Source organism: Neophocaena asiaeorientalis, unplaced genomic scaffold (genome assembly GCF_003031525.2).
Source record: "Neophocaena asiaeorientalis asiaeorientalis breed wild unplaced genomic scaffold, Neophocaena_asiaeorientalis_V1.1 scaffold240, whole genome shotgun sequence".
Lineage (NCBI taxonomy): Eukaryota > Metazoa > Chordata > Mammalia > Artiodactyla > Phocoenidae > Neophocaena > Neophocaena asiaeorientalis.
Window position 1 is genome coordinate 7,589,688 of NW_020185331.1, and position 18,958 is coordinate 7,608,645.

Below are 18,958 nucleotides of genomic sequence, written 5' to 3' on the forward strand. Positions count from 1 at the left end.
CCACCAAGCTGGGCCCGGGGAGATCTGCCTGCAGGTCTCCTTCCTCCCCCAATTTGCATTTTAATGGCTTGGGAAGATGAAAAGCCCTGAGCTCCCTTACTGCCATATGCATTTTATTTCCTAGAGTCGGGGAGAGGCCTCCAGTCCCAAGGGAGACATTTCATTGAAATAAACCCTCAGGAATGAATTTGCTGGAGATGAGAGTTAATGTGACCAATTCTGAGGCTCCTGTTAGTAACTTCCTGGCATCTTCAGTGTAATTCACGTAGGGATGGCCGTAGCTCATCGCGGTATTTTGCATTCACATGGTGAATGAGACGATGCCAGCTTTAAGAAAATAAACTTTATATAGTCAAGATTACAAAAAAAAGGTAACTGGACAAACTATTTCCAGAGTTGTTTGTTCATTCATTCAGCAAATATTGAGGGATGGCCTACTGTGTGTCAGGCAAGATTCTTAGCCCTGGAGATACAGGGGTGAGCCAGACCTCTACTGTCCCCGCACATCAGCCATGGAATCCAGGACTTCAAACATTGACCCCTTTGTACATCATACACCTGTCTACATCTTGAACAGAATTTGACTGATAAAGTATCATTTTGCACCAACTTAAGTATCTATAGGGCTCTTCCCTGTCCCAGAAAGATAAAATCAACTTAAATATGTGAAAATAGATGATAAATCTGAAAAATATATGGAAATATAATTAGCATATACTAGATCACAAATAGAACCAAATAATCCATGGAAATAATAGTGACCTAGGGGTGCAGCAGATCAAAGCACCGGACTGTGAGTTGAGGTCCTGGGTCCTGCCACCCACTAGCCATGAGACCATGAGACCCCCTAACCTCTCTGTGCTCTGGCTTCCTACTATCTGAGGATGTTCATCCTTGCCCTGCCCGCCTCATAGGGTTATGGGTTGAATGTACAAACAGAAGGAGATTCTTTGTGACCTGGATGCAGGTATCGGATGTGCTTGTGCTTTGTCCATGGGAAATCTACTGCTTTTGAGGCCAAACTCAGATGTATGCTAGAAACGTGCACTTTGGGGAATATATTTTATTTGCTTTATTTTTATTTTTAAAAGAGTTAGAAGGCAAATGACACTTGTTGCTATATGCCTGGCACTCTGCTGAGTTCCTTCCTTCCTCCTTCCTTCCTTCCTCCTTCCTTCATTCCTTCCTTCCTTCCTTCCTTTCTTTCTTCTCTTTCTTCTCTTTCTCTCTCTCTTTCTCTCTTTCTTTCTCTCTTTCTCTGATGCAGCCAGGGATGAGGGATGACCCACACTATTTTTACATTTTCTTTTTTTAACAGAAGAGTTATATTTTAGGGAGGTGATGCCACATATTCAAATTCACTGATCGTCAAGCATGGCGAAGCCTAAATTCGAAATTACTCTTAGTGCTAAGAAAAAAAAACATGGAAACTTAGAGGACTAGTGGGATGGAGGGAGGGGTTTGAAGGAGCATAGCAGAAAAGCAGGAGGGGAGCAGACAGCAGCTCTCAGAAGATGACCCACAGACATGTTTTCAGGACAACCCCTGCCTTGGCTTTGCTTGTCATGTCAGCATTTTTAAGCTGTATATGTGATCTGTGGTGGTTGTAATATTTTAGACTTGGAGAAAACTTTATATGCCTGTCTGACCTCCTACATAGTGTAGGAATCCCTTCCCCCAGAATCTCTTATAGTGTGTCCTCAGGTTTCATGAGCTCAGGCTTAAGACATATCCTTTTCTACTGCTGGACAGCTCCTTTTTTTTTTTTTTTTTTAAGGTAATTTCTTACATAAAGCTCAAACCTACTTTCTGAAAGTTCAAGAATTCTGGTCCACATTGGGATAAGGTCTGTGGTACAGAACTGCTGTGAAATTTTATGAGATTAAAAGTGCAAAACACATAGAAAAGTTCCTGGCCTATTGTCAAGAATTGAAGAAAGCAGACAGAAATATAACAGGGATAAGTGTCATATGCCACACTTAGGTTAAAATATAATATATATTAATTCTATGTCTTTTTTTAGGTTTTTTAAAATGAGTTTTTCAATACTTCAAAGTATTTTCTTTCAACCTAGTGAATTGGCTCTAACCCGCCTTTGTTTAGAAAGTGCATGTAACAAGGCTGAACTAACCAGGGATGTTTTATTTTACATACCCTAATGAAATGTATGACTCCTTTCTTCTTTGGTATGTAGTGAATGCTTTCTTACACTCACACACTCACGCATACACATACATCTCTATCTTTCTGATCATCACAAAAAGGCACAACATATATTTTATTTCCTTTTTTTTCCCTTGATGTGGTAGCTTGGACTTGAATTTGCCCAAATTCACACAGATAGCCTAGTGATAGAATAAAAACTAGAACACAAAACTCTCAACACCCTACAAATAGAGGAGAATTCTGATAAAGAACAAGTATAAAAGACCCACAACTAACATCATATTTAATGATGAGATACTGAACGTTTTCCCCCTAAGGGCAGGTAAAAGGCAGGGATGTTTACTCTTTCTTTCTTTTTTTTTTTTTTTGAATTTTTCAATTTTATTTAATTTATTTTTTTATACAGCAGCTTCTTATTAGTTATCCATTTTATACATATTAGTGTATATATGGGATGTTTACTCTTAACACACTTTTTCAACATGATGTTGAAAGTCCTAGTCAGTGCAATAAAGGAAGAAAAATGAAATGCAATTCATATAGATTACAAAGGAAAAAAATAAAACTGTCATTATTCTCGTTGACATGATTCTCTATGTAGAATATCACAAGGAATCTACAAAAAAAAGCTGCTAGAACAAATATGTAAGTAGAGCAGGGTTGTTGGATACAAAACATTCAGTGGAGAGAGGATGATTATTTTTAACAAAGGGCGTTAGAAAAAATTGGGCAGCCATATGGGGAAAACGAACTTCAACCTATGATTTACAGGTTATACAAACTCTAACTCAAAATGGATCACATTTCTAAATGTAAAACATAAAATTATAAAACTTTTGGAAGAAACTGTAGGAGAAAATCTTTATGACCTCAAATTGACGCCAAGAGCAAAATTGATAAAATAAAGAATCCATAAATTGGACTTCATCAAAATTTAAAAATTTTATTCTTCAGAAGATACAATAAAGACAGTGGGAGAAACTATTTGCAGATCATATAACTAACAGAGGACTTATAGCCAGAACCCATAAAGAACCTTTAAAGCATAGGAATAAGAAACAACCCCATTAAAAATAAAAAAGTAGGAAAAATTTGAACAGAACATTTACCAAGGAAAATATAAAGATGACAAGTAAACACAAGTATTTGCTATATTTGGAGTAAGTAATACCTAGATCCTTTGAGTCCTTTTGTTCTGTGACTCATATGTTTAAAAGAACAATAACAAAATTCTCTAAGAATCTTAAATCAGGAGAAATAATGGATCTTAGATAATTATTTTTCCTTCCTCAGATTTTCCTTCATTATTCCACTTTTTCTGGCATGTTCAAGAGTCTGTTCCTTAATCAGCCCATTTCAGACCCTTTACCCTGTGTTATAGAGTTTTTGCTAATTGCTATTTTGAAAATTATCATCAAAGGGGTCTTGAGCAGTGAAATTCCATTTCTCTGCATCTGCCTGCACCACAGTTCTCGTGGCCGTTTTGCTCAACCAGTAGCATTCATGATTGTCCTCTGGTGAGCTGATTCCACTACAGATTCCTGGGGTCCACCTCAGAGGTTTTGGTTTAGGTGGTCTGGTACAGGACCTGGGAGTCTCCATATTGTTAAGCGCACTCCCAGCGTGATTTTGATCCAGGTGCTATTCAGGAACACTGCTGTGTGGATCCCTTACCTCAGGTGGTGCTGGAGTCACAGCTTGGGGACAGTTATACCCTCCGTAAGCATGAACAAGGAGCCTTGGTATTGGAGTCGGGAATTACTCTGTTCCGTAGCACCTGGGCTGTCACAGGAATGCAAGTGAGAAGAACGTATAAAGAGAGCAAATGGGTCTTTCTTTCCCTTCTAAGAAACAAAAATCAGCAAGTCATAATTCATTATAAAGTGCTCTCCACATCAAGATAACTTTCAAATGTCTAAAATCATGGACGAGAGAACTTCCTAAATATTAGCAGGAATAGTAGAGCTTTGTAAAGATCTTCCGGGGATGGAAACAGGATATGCCTATGAAAAAACAATTACATGTTGCTCTGTGTACTTCCCAGAGTATGGCAGAAATATAGAAATTTGTGTTATCTTTATTTATTGACCCACTCTAATTCACTCCACTGTGACAGAGCCCTTTCCATGTGTAGAAGACAAGAGGTTCTCAAAACCTAGCATTAAAATTGCCACACACACGCACACACACACACACACACTCACACTCACCTGGTCCCACCACAGACCAATGAAAAGATTCTTCAGGGGAAGGTCATGGGCATTGCCCTGCATAAAATTGTCCTAATGATTTTGAAGTACATGTGGGGTTGAGAACCACTGCACTAGATCTGAGCTTCTCCAACATTAACATACAAATGAACCATCTGGAGAGCTTTTTTTTTTTTTTTTTTGTGGTACGGGGGCCTCTCACTGTTGTGGCCTCTCCCGTTGCGGAGCACAGGCTCCGGACGCCCAGGCTCAGCGGCCATGGCTCACGGACCCAGCCGCTCCGCGGCATGTGGGATCCTCCCGTACCGGGGCACGAACCCATGTTCCCTGCATCGGCAGGCGGACTCTCAACTACTGCGCCACCAGGGAAGCCCTGGAGAGCTTTTTAAAACACACCTTCCGTATTTCTGACAAGCTCCCAGCTGATGCTGCTGGCCAGTAGACCCCGCTTTGATCAGCACTGCACTGAACGAAGCTGTGGAGGGTGTGTGGGTAAATAGGACACAATCAGCATTGAGTAGCAGAGGCAGAGAAGTACACAGATTATTACTGCAACATAATGTGCCAAAGGCCATGGGGACTCTGTTTTGTCTCATGAAGAAAGTGCTATCTGTGCGAACCAAAAGGCAGGGTAGCCCAGTCGCTGAGGAGCGACTGAAGGCTGCACTGAAGAGCCCGTGGTTAAGTTTCATCTTGGGAGATGAGTTGGATTTTCCCAAGGGGATGGTAGAAAAGGAGAGTGAGAAAGTTATGCTAGACTTGTACTGTCCAATACGGTAGCCATTCAGTTACACGTGGTTATTGAGCACTTGAGATGTGATGTCCAAATTGATGTGTGCCGTACGTGTGGAATACACACCAGATTTCAAAGACTTACTATGAATAAAATGATGGAAAATAGCCCATTAGTAATTTTTATATTAGTTACATGATGAAATCATAATATTTGGGGTTAAATCAAATATGTTAAATGTACACTTTTCTGTTCACCTTTTAGGTATGGCTGCTGGGAAATTTAAAAGGTCACTAGTAGCTCCCATTGCACAGGACTGCCCTAGACTGAGGGGCTGCAGGTGCAGCAGCATGGAGTGTGGCTCTTCAGTGCGTGGTGTGGCATTGACAGTCCTGTCTCTAAACCTGGCTCCCGCACTCTGGAGCAAACCCAACATAAACAAGTCCCTTTTCTTGTTGCGGTGTAAGAATCTCCACTCTTCCCCAGTCCTGGTCCTCCCCTTTGGGAGTCAGTCTTCCTTAAACTAAAGCCATTGAATTATCTCTTGCCTTGGCATGGTTTAAACAGGGCAGAGCCAACCAATTTGGTTAATAACAGTGTGAAACCTGTTTCTGCCATGAGATTCAGGATTCAAATGGCTTTTTCTCCCATTCTCTTCTGGAAATCATCTCTCTCTGAATGTCTCAGTGTCCCCTGTGAATATTCATATTTATATTCATATTCATGTCCTCTCTCCCTCTCTCTCTCTCTCTCTCTTTCACTCACTTACTCAGTCACACACACACACACCTTCTCCATCAAAGAGACCGTTGAGTGTCAATAGAAAGAGTATTAACTTGGTGCCCTAAGAGTTACGTTGGAGAATTAACTCTGTCAATTAGAGCCTGTTTGACCCTGGACAATTTTTTTTAAAACTTTCTGTGACTCTTCTAGTGCTTCACGTGTTTGAATACACAAATATAAGAGGTATTTTTATAATTTTTTTCATCAGTTGGATAACAAAGATCTTATTGTAGAGTAAAATTTACAATGAGGCAGATTTCAGTTCAATGAACAAAGGAGGAACAATTAAGAGGACCCCAAAATGATGCAGACTGCTCTGTTAAGTAGTTGATTCCTGTTTATTGGAAATTTTCAAGCATAAGCTAAATGGGGGCCTTGTAGGATGCTGTAATAAGTGAAACTTGACATGAGCTATAAGTTTTTAGACATCTAGACTTGAAATTTCTAGAATCAAAACCACAGCACATATACTACCATTCCTTGTCCTGGTACTGTTATTATCAGCTCTCTTCATCAATTACTGCACTTTCTCACTAAGCCAAGATAAAGCCCAGTACATCTTAACAGAGCATTCCAGGCAGTCATTAGTAATCAAATGGGCAAAACTATTAGCCCTGAAGTCTAAACTGTAGGTTCTAGATACATAGAATAATGGCTCTTAAAAAACTTTGGGTTACTGACTAGTTCAGTGGTTGTAAACTGTGTAACTCAGAGATCCAGCAGTATTCTAAGAACTCAGAGGCCAAGAAGAGGATAAGGGGAAGCTAAACCAACAGGATTGCAAGCCTTCTGTTCATTTAGACAAGGCACACTAAAATCTACTTGATATAGTGAGAATATAGGATTGTTTTTGATAAAGGACCTCAGAATTTTAAAAAAGGGTTGGGATGGATTAGAAATTTTCAAACTGTATCACTCTCCAAAAAGCACCAAAATGTGTAACAATTTGCCCAAGGTTACGTAGACAGTCAGTGACAGGGACTGAACCAGAATGTAGATTCTGGTCTGATTCTCAGCCTGATTTTCCTTCCATGGTTCAAGTACATAACGATTAGGATCACTGGTTCTGGTGTCAGGTCGCCTGGGTTCAAATCCCAGAACCCTGGGGAGTATCAGGGATCCTAAGGTATTCAGGATCGCTGTGGTTTCTAAATGTCTGTAACTCTGCCAGGTTCCCCTTCTTTTCTAGAAGGAAGAGACACTAGACTTCTCCTGTGAGCAAATCCATAAGCACAATAGGAAGGAATAGTCGCTACCTTTTCTTGCTTTGCTGATTTTTATTACCTACCTTGTCTCAGGTGCTGTGTTAGGCATTTGGAACAATGTCAGTATCCTTTGTTTTGCCCTGTGCCTACAAATAGTTTAGCCTCACTCCCCAGTCAAGGAAAAGGAGGCTTTTGGAAGCTAAATAACTTTTCAGAGTTTCTTGGAATCTGCTGGATTTCACTTATTTGCATTTGACAGTCAATGTTGTTATTTAAAATAAATAGCTCCTGGGTATTTCTCTAAGAAAAGACCTGAAGAGCTGAATTTGCTTTTTGTTCACAATTTTAATTCACTTTTTCAATTTTGACAATATTACCCAAAGGGATGGAAGTTGAGCGAATCGTGGAAAGTTTTTTTTCTCTGAGATGGCAAAGAGGCATGACATTTAGGATAGTTTGAATATTTAATAATCTTAAAGGCAAAACATAATTGCAGGTCAGAATATAGCACAAATGTATCGGCTTTTAATGTAATTCATTTCAGCTTAACTTGCATTTACTGAAGCTTTATAAAGGCAGTGCGAGGAGAGAAACAAAGATGACTAAGACTTTATCCAGGTTTCTAAGGAGGTGATCCTTTTGGAAAGGTTTGACAGAGTGAGAAATGCTGGACTTCATGGTGAAACTCATTGATATAGATGCATGAGAAGCTTGCCTTACAAAACTGCTGGTGGAAAAGCAACCTCTTAGGAAGATAAGACTAAGGATGTTGGGTTATCTGCTTTGTTCTCTTTCCACATACCTCAGTTCTCTGATCCAGCACAGATCCCAAGGCATGTTCACTTGTGAATATCCCATCTCTATCACTGGCCTGGGATTCTTCTGAGGGCAAGAACCAGTCTTATGCTCTCTGCTTTCTGGACCCTCAGGGAGTGTCTGATGCATGCAGCTTCTCTATACACCTTGACCCAATACAGAAGAAATTAATCCGTCAGTCTAAGGTCACCCTTTCTCACCAAATGAGACCCTTGGTCCGCCGTCTGTAAGATGAGGGGGCATGAGGCTGGACACAGTGGTGCAATGGTACCACCTTCCCTAAAGCCTTGCTAGCAGTACAGCTAGTTGAAATAGGGCCTGGTCCTGATAAAGTTATGGAGCAGATCTCTCTATTCACAGGGAACAAAGCTTTTGACTTTTAGTTTTTGTAAATGACCGCACCAGCTCTCAGAAATACATTAGGAAGACATTTGATATTTAGAAATATACTGGGCTTCCCTGGTGGTGCAGTGGTTGAGAGTCCGCCTGCCGATGCAGGGGACACGGGTTCGTGCCCTGGTCCGGGAAGAACCCACATGCCGCGGAGCGGTTGGGCCTGTGAGCCATGGCCGCTGAGCCTGCGCGTCCGGAGCCTGTGCTCCGCAACAGGAGAGGCCACAGCAGTGAGAGGCCCGCGTACCGCAAAAAAAAAAAAAAAAAAAGAAATATATTAATTATGAGGATGATGTGACTTAACCATTTGGGGAATCCCTGTCTTGTTTTCCCATTAGGGTATCCTAATGAGATCTTCATTCAGTTTGGTCTTTCTCGTTTTCCATTTGAGCATGTTTTGAAGGAAAGGATGGGAAATAACAGTTCTAGAATAAATATTAATCCATGTCCACCCATTATCGTGTAATTATATAGTGCCTTCAGCGGGCTTTCCTTGCCTAAACGTCCACATGCAGTTTTCACTCCCTGTTTTAGAAATTCCCTTCTCCCACAGAATACTTCTCTATCCATGCTAAACACAAGCACTGTCTCCTCCTTCAAGTCCTCCTTAATTATTCCAGCTCAGATGTGCTTTTTCTTGTCTGAACACCTATAGCATTTAGAGAAAGTAAACAGTGAGGTCAATCCAGTGTATGACTTTACTAGTAGGACCTGTGCTGTCATGATCTTTTGATTCTCCACAATAATACAGAACATTACTTGTTAATTGTACGTAAGAAGGATGCTGAGTGTTAAATCTCCTTCCTTCTCTCTTCATGATAAAAAAGAACTAGCATTTATTGATCCTTTAAAATGTATTCAACAATGTACTAACCTTTTTCATACATAATCTTATTTAATCCTGACGACAGTCCTGAGAGGCAAACACTTACTTTGTTTGTACCTCACAGATGAAAAGTGGAACTGCTGCTTAGCCCAGGGCAAACAGCAAGTTCAGGATTTGAACTTAGCACTTTCTACCTTCAGAGGCCTTTCTCTCACACACCACAACATGCTTGGGAAATCTGGACCGCTTTGCTTCCTTTTTATCAGGCATCTTGTGTTATTAAAACAAACATACACACAAACAAACAAGACCACAGTTGTTAGAAGCCTATTTGGGGATTTCGTGTTATATGGTAAATATCTGCTTTCAGTTTCATCATAGAATCCTTATGACTGTATTCAGCCTCGCTTCGAGATAATGTCCAAAGTCCAAATTTAAGACCCTTTGCAAGTTGGAGGCTTGAGCGAAGTGGTGATTCCTGCTCACCTTTGACACCCCCAGTCCCCTGTGACACCCTCGGTCACTTCCACCTGGTAGCCTGGCCTGCCTGACATGTACCTTTCCCCAGACCCTCATTTGGGGTTTTCACCAGGCAGTGGGTATCTCTGTGTTTAGAAAATTAAAAGCGTTGAGACTCCTGATATATGAGTCCGGCTAAAGACTGCAAGGCCCCTGAATTTTAAGTGGATTTCCCAAACGCGTTTTAGTGCTGCTTTCCTGTTAAAGTGGACTTTCTGTTCCATGCTGGGCAGTGGCAAGCCGCAGGGGAGCCAAGAAGGAGGATGAGTGTGACCCAGTAGCTCATCTACCGGGGGCCACAGTTTAGGTAGGTTTCGGTTTTGTATGGGGTGGCCTCGAATACACTTGATTCTTTTTTCAAAGTGTCCAAGTATGGGAGTAAATAGTAAATAGACAGGGGAGGAATGAGCCCATGTCGGGGATAAGCAGATGTCCTCCTGTGCACACCTTTGATTACCAGTACAAGGGGCTTTCCAAGACACTCTCTGGCGAGAAAGAAGCAGGTTGTCAAGTCAACCCTTGTGGTTTCTTTACATGTCTTCACCGCAGCGTTTCACTGGGTTTTAGTGCTTTATGCTGGGAGCAAATCACTCAGGCTGGGTGGGACCAGTACTATGCCTGGTGCTCCAAAGCGCAGCCTGGGCTTCTTGCCTTCCCTTGGCCTCTCAGCCAGAAGCGGAAAGCCAGGCCATTCTCGGCTTTCTCTGTGGACAGAGACAAAGAGGAAGGGGTCGGCAGGTGGTACTCGCAGAATGGGGAGCAAGGTGGTCTTGCTAACAGGTCAGGGAATGTGGGGACAGGGCACAGTCTATTCTCTGGAGAGGTAGGTAGGGACCAAATTACGGAGTCGAGGTACAAAGTGAATGGCTCCTGGTGGACTGTTAGGCTTGTTTTGTTTGGCCTAATACTGTTTGGCCTGCACCATAGTTTAAATTTAAATAAGCTGTCAATTTATAAACATTAGGAAATGTCACATTAAAAAAACTGGGACACTTAGCTTTATGTAGAAACTCAGAACATCTTATTCCTGCATCTCAGTGATGACTGATGCTGAGAAGCAGCTCCCTGTAAAGATGCAAGTGTTGGCCATTTTCCTGTAGTCCCAGCTGTTCCTCAGTGATCCCTGACACTGAGACCATGTGCCCGCTGCCATTCATCATCTCACTCCAGCTCAGTTTCCTCTTATACGTTATTTGCCTGGCCCCTGAGACATTTGACTTCATTAGGCTTGTTGTAAAAGGCGTTCTATTTTACAGAAGAATATTTGGGCTTTGTCCCCGGGCACTCAGAACTGTGGGTGATTTTGAAGCCGAGAAGGCTCAGCTGAGGTTAGGTTTGAGAGATGATGCTGGCTCCTTGCCTCGGGTCCACCCAGCTTCCAGTCCATCCTGCACCTGAGCACCAGTTGTGAAATGGACACAGCAGGCAACGCAGGTGGGAAGGCCTTTTCCAGGCAAGTGGCAGGGGTCGTGGAGAGAAGAGAGATGCTGGAAGCACTTCAGAGGCAGACTTTTCAAGGCTGGGAACCAGCTGGATTGCATGGCATGTGGAGGAAAGAAAAGTGAAGAGGCTTGAGCTACTGGGCAGATGATGAAACTGCTGATGGAGAGAATGAGATCAGTGTTTGACGTGTCTGGATGAAGGGCACCAAAGCAAATTGGCTTTGTCCAGATACAGACATTTGAAAAGTAGGGCTATAGCACATAATGAATTCATTTCCTACCAAAACATGTTTCTTTGTTAAATTAGCATTTTGTTTATTAATAAATGTGTGTTATAGCTAGCTATAAATTTTATGAGTGAACCCCTTCCTAGACAGCAGGGCCTTTCACAATAGAAAATCTGTCTCATTCACTGCCATACTCCTGGTGCTTAAATAAGACCCAATACATTATATGCACACAAGAAATACTTTCTGGATCAATCAATCAATAAATTAATTAAAGGTCAATAATTAGGGAAAATTTAAAGTACCCTTGTTTTACACTCAGTTGTTATAAATTTTTGTTTTTTTAAACTTTTGCCTTTATTTATTTCTGCCGCTTACCACCCCTTCCAGTGTAGCCTCCGAAACGTACTCACACCTGTGCACATATTTAAGTGGGCAAGCGCATCAGATGTATGTAGTAATGCATGTCATTTTAGATGATAACAAAGACTTCTCTGCTTTTAATCCTAAAATGACCTCTATTTTTCACTTTGACCCATTTATTATTTTTAAACACCATTAAATAAACAATATACATTTTTAAAGCAAGTGTATACAGAGGTTTCTTTATAGAGATTCACTTGTGGTTTTTCCTTGGGGAACAAATAACTGAATGGATTGTCTTCCTCGGGTGACCCTGTCGTCATGATCATCAGAATGCTTAGACTCGAGGATTTCTCATTCAGCTACAGCTGCTGCCATAATTTTGGGGGGTTGGTTGAGGAAGCTTCAGCTGCTGAGATCTTTAGAAAATTTTACAACTAATTATAGAGGTTTTACTTACAATAAGTAAGTACATTCTTAGTGTAAACACAAGAAAGACGTATATAATATAAAAAGCAAAGGCCCCACTTCCACCCTCGTTAAGTCCATTCCTTTCCCCCAAAGTAGTCATAGCTAATTTATAGAGATGTCCTTTAAAACTCTTTTTCCTATGCAGTTACGGCACAAACCTGTATTTATAAAGACATTGTTCTTTTTTGTTTTTTTCATAAATTGGGCAACATACGTGTTGCTAAATAATTTTTTAAAAGGTCACAGAACAATGCACCTTGGGGAAATCAGCACACGATGCGTATGTATCTACCTAATTCTTCTGTTCACAACATGGTGCTTTGTTATATGTGTACGTTTGTTTTTCTAAATGTTCTTTAATTCATGGACACTTAGCCAGTTTCTGGTTTTTCACTGCTATGAATAATGCCACAATGAACATTTTTGCCCTTGCCTCTTTGTGAAAATATATGAGTATTTCTCTAGAAAACGTCCCTTGAATTAGAGTTGCTGGTAAAAAGATATGTACATTTAAAATTCTGATAGATATTTCAAATTTGTTCCTTCAAAAATCTGTACCAGGAATAAAGACACAGACGTAGAGAATGGACTTGAGGACACGGGGAGGGGGAAGGGTAAGCTGAGACGAAGTGAGAGAGTGACATTGACACTACCAGATGTGAAATAGATAGCTAGTGGGAAGCAGCCGCATAGCACAGGGAGATCAGCTCGGTGCTTTGTGATCATCTAGAGGAGTGGGATAGGGAGAGTGGGAGGGAGTCGCAAGAGGGAGGGGACACAGGGATATATGTATACATAGAGCTGATTCACTTTGTTATATAGCAGAAGCTAACACAACATTGTAAAGCAATTATACTCCAATAAAGATGTTAAAAAAAATAAAATTAAAAAAATCTGTACCAATTTACTCTTTGGCTGGTAGGATATAAGATTAACTCTTTCCTCACTCCCTTTCCTGAACTAGATATTCCTTTTCTTAAAAAAATTATTACAAATTCTTTGGACAAGAAAATGCAGTCTCATGGTTGTTTTACATTGCATCACAGATCCCCAGGAAGTAGGGCTTTGTGGGCTGAGAGGTTTGGTGACCATTGCCCTTGTGTCTAAGTGTCTCTCTGCCATCCCATTTCAGATGCTCACTACCTCACCTGCAGGATCCAGGAATGTGCTGAGACTACTCGGAGCGGGCCTTTTGCCCGCTCCATTGACATCAGTTCCCTGGTCGTCCAGGACGAATATATCTTCATTCAGGTGAGTCCAGATGTGTAGTCGATGGTAGAGGGAGGATGCGTGGGGGAAGTCAACTGCTGGCTGGGAGGATGAGGATGGCTCTCCAGAGGCTGTGAAGATGTGGAGCTGGGGTGCTGTCCCTCCTGTGCTTTCGGTACACGGTCCGCTGGGGAGATCCCAGACTTCTGGTGAAAGATGAAGATGTTATGGGTCCTTATTGTTTACAGGGAACTTTAGTGGCCCACTGAATCCTTCAGTTGAATTGTCCTTTTATTATACCAAAGGGGTCTTGAAATGACCAGGACTTAGGCTGGAATTTGAGATTACTTAGAATCAAATCTCATTAGAGATGAGTAGTTAGAGATAAGTAATTTATCAAAGCCACATTCTATTTCTGTCCAAAGTGACTTATCTAATGTGGGAATGAGAATCTCCAAGAAATTAAGCATCTCTAGGATCTTCTTTCTGTGAAAATTGAGGTCTCACTAAATCTTCCCCTCCCTTTCCAGTGCTGACCACCCCCTCAAATGTCCAAGCCCCAAATCCTTCACTCCGAGAGCTCTGTGACTCCTAGAGAACCTGGGGCACTAATATTTTTAGGCAGGCAATGGAAGCCTCGTTTTAGATTTTGAGTTTCACTGAAAGGAGGTGCAAGATAGATCAAAAATGAGGGAAAACAAAAGAAGATGGTCCGTCGAGTGATGGACTTTGTGTGTGTGTGTGTGTGTGTGTGTGTGTGTGTGTGTGTGTGTGTGTGTTACTGAGCTAAATCATACTTGCATTTGAGGGCAACCTTGATCCCCCCGTCCTCTGCCTTTCCACCCTTCTATGGTCTGTTGTTTTCCAGACTGCTTCCTATAGGAACCTTGAACTTCAGAATCTCCCTGAGTTTGCTCAGAGCTGAAAACACCTAAAGGGCTTTCTCAGCCTCACTCCTGGTCTTTTAGTCCAGATCAGCCCCATCTCCCCTATAAGACCTTCTCTGAACTTCCAATCTGGGTACGACTCTTCCTCTGAATCTTTGGAGCTCTTACTACCTGCTGTTCCTCTAGCCCATAGGCTATTAGGAATTGTTACTTAAGTCTTAGTGGATTTTTCTCCTTCTTTCCAAACTGTGTTTTACACTCTCTGAGAAGAGGGGCAATATTTTATACACACATTTTACCCTGAACCTTGGCCTTTGCAAATCAAGGGTGCTCGATGTCTACTTGTTTTATTGATTGACTATGCATGTAGCGGTCACTATTTTTTACAAATCAGCTGCATGAATTTTTTTTTATTATTATTGGAATATAATTGCTTTACAATGTTGTGTTAATTTCTGCTGTAGAACAAAGTGAATCAGCCATATGTATACATATATGAAGCCTCATGGATTTTTGAGCTCTACTATGATATAGGAAAAGTAGCCAGCCAGGCAAAAACGAGCTTGAAAGAGGGAGCGAGAGAGAGATCTTTGTGCTTATATAATCACTGTTTCTCAGCCAGAATTTCAGGATTTTTTTTCTAAATCTTGGCAGGTCATTGGTACTGCCATTTTCTTATTCATAAGTATTTATTGAACACATACAATGCAAAATATACAGTACTAGGCACTACACTTGGTGTTGCCCAGCTTTCTGCCTTTGACCTTCTAATCTTTGCCCTGCCCCCTCACCCTCTGGGAGATCGCATGATTTTGAGCATCTTCTCCATGTTCTGATGACTCTCAAGTCAATGTGCTGTGACCTCTATCATGTACGGTAGACCTACATATCTAACAGCCATCTCAATATCTTCACTTAGATATTCCACAGGTTAAATGTAATTGACATGTCCCCCATGAACTTGACACATTGGTGGCACTGCCCTCTACGAGGTCATTCAAGGTAGAAACCTGGAAGCCAGTCTATGTCATCAAATTAAATGAATCCACAGCCTCTGCTAATATCACCTTATTTCTCAAGTGTTTCCTTTCATTCCATTCCCATTGTTATGGCCCCAGTTTAAGGCTTTATTGTTGCTTTCTCTCTATTTAATGTTTTTAAGGTAGAAGCACAGGGATGACTTATGAATTTACCAATCTGATTGCCCTTTTCTTAATGCTAATCCTGCATAAAATGACGAACATAGCAGAACTGTTTCTGGGCAACATGACTTAGAATTTAAAATGTTCAATTTTCTTGTTTCCTTTTTCTTTGTATTGCATAAAGTTTTCCATAACTGCAGGCAGAAGTCCAGAATTTTTTTCTAACTGTTCTGAAATACTCCTTTTTAAAAGAATTATTATGCTGGAAACCAATAGAAGTTTTTCTCTTTAATCAGCATCAAATTTTATTTTGTTTGAAAGAGATATGCATTCCCATTATTCAGTACAGTTTTATTGATCCCCTTCTACATTGCAGCCCCCTGTTTTAGGTGCTGGGGTTAAGATATTGAACACAACAAAGTTCTTGCTTTTGTGGCATTTACATGCTAGTGGGAGACAGGAAAATATGTAGGTGATATGTATACATACATACATACATAGATACGAAAGGTTGTGAAGGGTAGTGGTCAATGACCTGTAGTTTGAAGCCTGATGGCCAGCATTTATTCCAGCCTTGGTTTGCCACACTTAGCTGCATGACCTTGACCTAGGCCTCATTTGACTCATCTATAAAAAGAGGATAAAAAATTATAGTACCTACTTCATGGGTTGCTAGGAGGATTACATTTGTAATCCCGTAAAGCACCAAGACAATGTTCTGTAAATGTTGCTTTGTATCTTTTTATCTGTCTTCTACTATCATCTGTTTATATGTCTACAAAGTATAGCAGGTGATGGCAGTGCTATGGATAAAGATAAATGAGGGGCCTTGAATGTTGGGTGTCTGTGGTTATTGCTATTTAGGATGACCTGGGAAGGCCTTGTTGGGTGATGACCAGGGAGAGAGTGACAGAAGTTCGTAGTCAGAGGGGAATGTGGAGCTAGGTCTGTTGTGCCCTGCACTTCCTTGTGCCCCTTATGCAGATGTGGGGTAGGCAGCTAGAAATTTGAGGCTGGGTTTAGAAGCAGGAATGGTGGGAAGGTAGGGGCTGGAGATATAAATGGGAAGGGTGTCTGCATATTGATATTTTTGAACTGCAGCACTGAAGTCACCGAGGGAGTAAGTGTAGCTAGAGAAGAGAAACCATCTAAAGACTGAGCCACAGGACACTCCAATATATAGAGTTCAGGGAGATGAGGGAGGTAGTAAATGACACTTGGAGAATATAGAGATTACATCAGGAAGGCACAGGGTGGTAGATCCTACAGGACCTTGAAGACTGTTTTAAGGATTTTTTTTTTACCATGAAAGAGATGGGAAGCAGTTGAATAGCAATGCTCCAAAAAATGCAAAAGGCCAATACTCTTGAGAAAAACGTTGAATTTCATTAATCATCAAATAAACACAGATTAGTGCTGTTATTTGCAACTATCAATTGGCTACAATAGAAATAAAATAAAGGATGTCAGTGGGTTGCAGGTAAACAACTACACATACTGCGGGTGCAAATATAAGTTGGTTGCCCATCAATATTGAATCAGAGTCTTTTCATTCTCACAGGTGAGTTTGAGGATTGACTGACTGATGTGACAAATATATCTTAGTTCTGACAGTGTATGCTTAGTTTTTAGTTTTAATTGCTTCTTTTTAAGAAAAAAATCATTATGTGGTCTGTTTTCCTTGCTTTCCTGCATATGTATTTGTTTGAGGATTTTGAATATTTGTTCTAACCAAGCTTTATGAATATAACTTTATACAACATAGCACATCTTCTACTTTTGTATAATCTATTGATTTCCTCTTGTGACCAATTTTAAAATTAGTGCATTTCCATGCCTTTCTGTTTCTTCCCCTCTCTCTTTAATTCCTCTACCACACAGTTTTGGTTGGTTATGTTATCTCTTAGTGTTTGCTTTCCTATAATTCTGTTAGTTTAAATATTTTATTAAGCACTGCTGAAGACAAATAGAAAAAAAAAATAGCATGTGTGTTTAGGACCTCCTTCATTCTCCCTTCTATCCAACCCCAGTTTTGTTAATTAAATCATTTGGAGCATTTACATTCTGCTTGAACCATCATTCCTGCGTTTATTTTGATTTTAGTTTTAGGTAAATTTATTCAGTGGTCCTTTTACTATAGTTTTCCCATTTGTTTCTTGGTTGTCTGAAATTTGTCCTTTAGTAATGTCTTCAAGAAAGGTGAATTCCAGAATATTGAAAATGTTTGTTTATCCCCTTTATGCTTTAATATCACCTTTTTTTTTTTTTGCGGTACGCGGGCCTCTCACTGTTGTGGCCTCTCCCGTTGCGGAGCACAGGCTCTGGACGCGCAAGGTCAGCGGCCATGGCTCACGGGCCTAGCCACTCTGCGGCATGCGGGATCTTCCCGGATCGGGGCACGAACCCGTGTCCGCTGCATCGGCAGGTGGACTCTCAACCACTGTGCCACCAGGGAAGCCCTAATATCATCTTTTAAGGTATAAAAGATGTCATTTGCTTTCCATAAAAACTTTGCTCCCTTAACTTATTGAATGTTACTGTGTCTGGCTAGTCTCATATTTTCCCTTTTAGATGTCTTGATATATTTTCGCCCTTGATACATAAAGTCCTTTAAAAAATATATATATATATATATATTCACACACACACATCTATTTGAATACTATTTACTTTATTGGTGTATGTTTTGTGGTCGTTAATACTATGTTGATTCTTTTCCATGGAATATGTCTCATTCAATTGGTTCAATTTCTTCTTCCTTTTTAATTTCTCAAAAGTTTCTGTGATATATATTTTGAAATATGTATTTTATTTATTATATACATTAGTTTTATTGTTTTGGCTCTCTTCCTTCAAGACACTTAGGATGTGTACAACAGGCAAGAAAGACAGAGGGGAGACATCTTTTTTTCTTCTAGTACGTTTAACTCCCTGAGCAAAATGAAATTTATAAAAACAGTTATTTATTTATTTATTTATTTATTTTTATTTTTTTATTTTTTTAACATCTTTATTGGGGTATAATTGCTTTACAATGGTGTGTTAGTTTCTGCTTTACGGAAAGAAGGAAAAAAGAAAGAAAGAAGATCTAGTAAAAATAAAATAAAGTATAATATAGTTATTGAATTAAAAAATATTTAGAAAAAAAAAGTGACGGATAGAACCTTAGGACAAATGTTGAGCAACCCCAGTCCTCTCCCTGCGCTCCGACCGAAACCCGAAACCCGAGCCTCAGCTCGCAGCCCCGCCCGCCCCGGCGGGTGAGCAGACAAGCCTCTCGTGTTGGTAAGTGCCGGTCGGCACTGATCGTCTGTGCAGGAATCTACCCGCTTTGCCCTCCGCACCCGTCGCTGTGCACTCCTCCGCGGTCCCGAAGCTTTCCCCCTCCGCCTCCCGCAGTCTCCGTCCACGAAGGGACTTCCTAGTGTGTGGAAACTTTTCCTCCTTCACAGCTCCCTCCCACTGGTGCAGGTCCCGTCCTTATTCTTTTGTCTCTGTTTTTTCTTTTTTTCTTTTGCCCTACCCAGGTACGTGGGGAGTTTCTTGCCTTTTGGGAGGTCTGAGGT

General features: G+C 40.8%; 1 protein-coding gene across 1 annotated transcript in view; it reads left to right on the top strand.

Annotated features, from left to right (window-relative positions):
- SORCS3 (sortilin related VPS10 domain containing receptor 3) overlaps positions 1 to 18,958 on the top strand; it is a 590,148-nt gene that overhangs the window by 436,859 nt on the left and 134,331 nt on the right. The window contains exon 7 of the mRNA XM_024734978.1: positions 13,287 to 13,405. Coding sequence (XP_024590746.1) covers positions 13,287 to 13,405 — 119 coding nt within the window. The remainder of the gene's footprint in view (positions 1 to 13,286; positions 13,406 to 18,958) is intronic.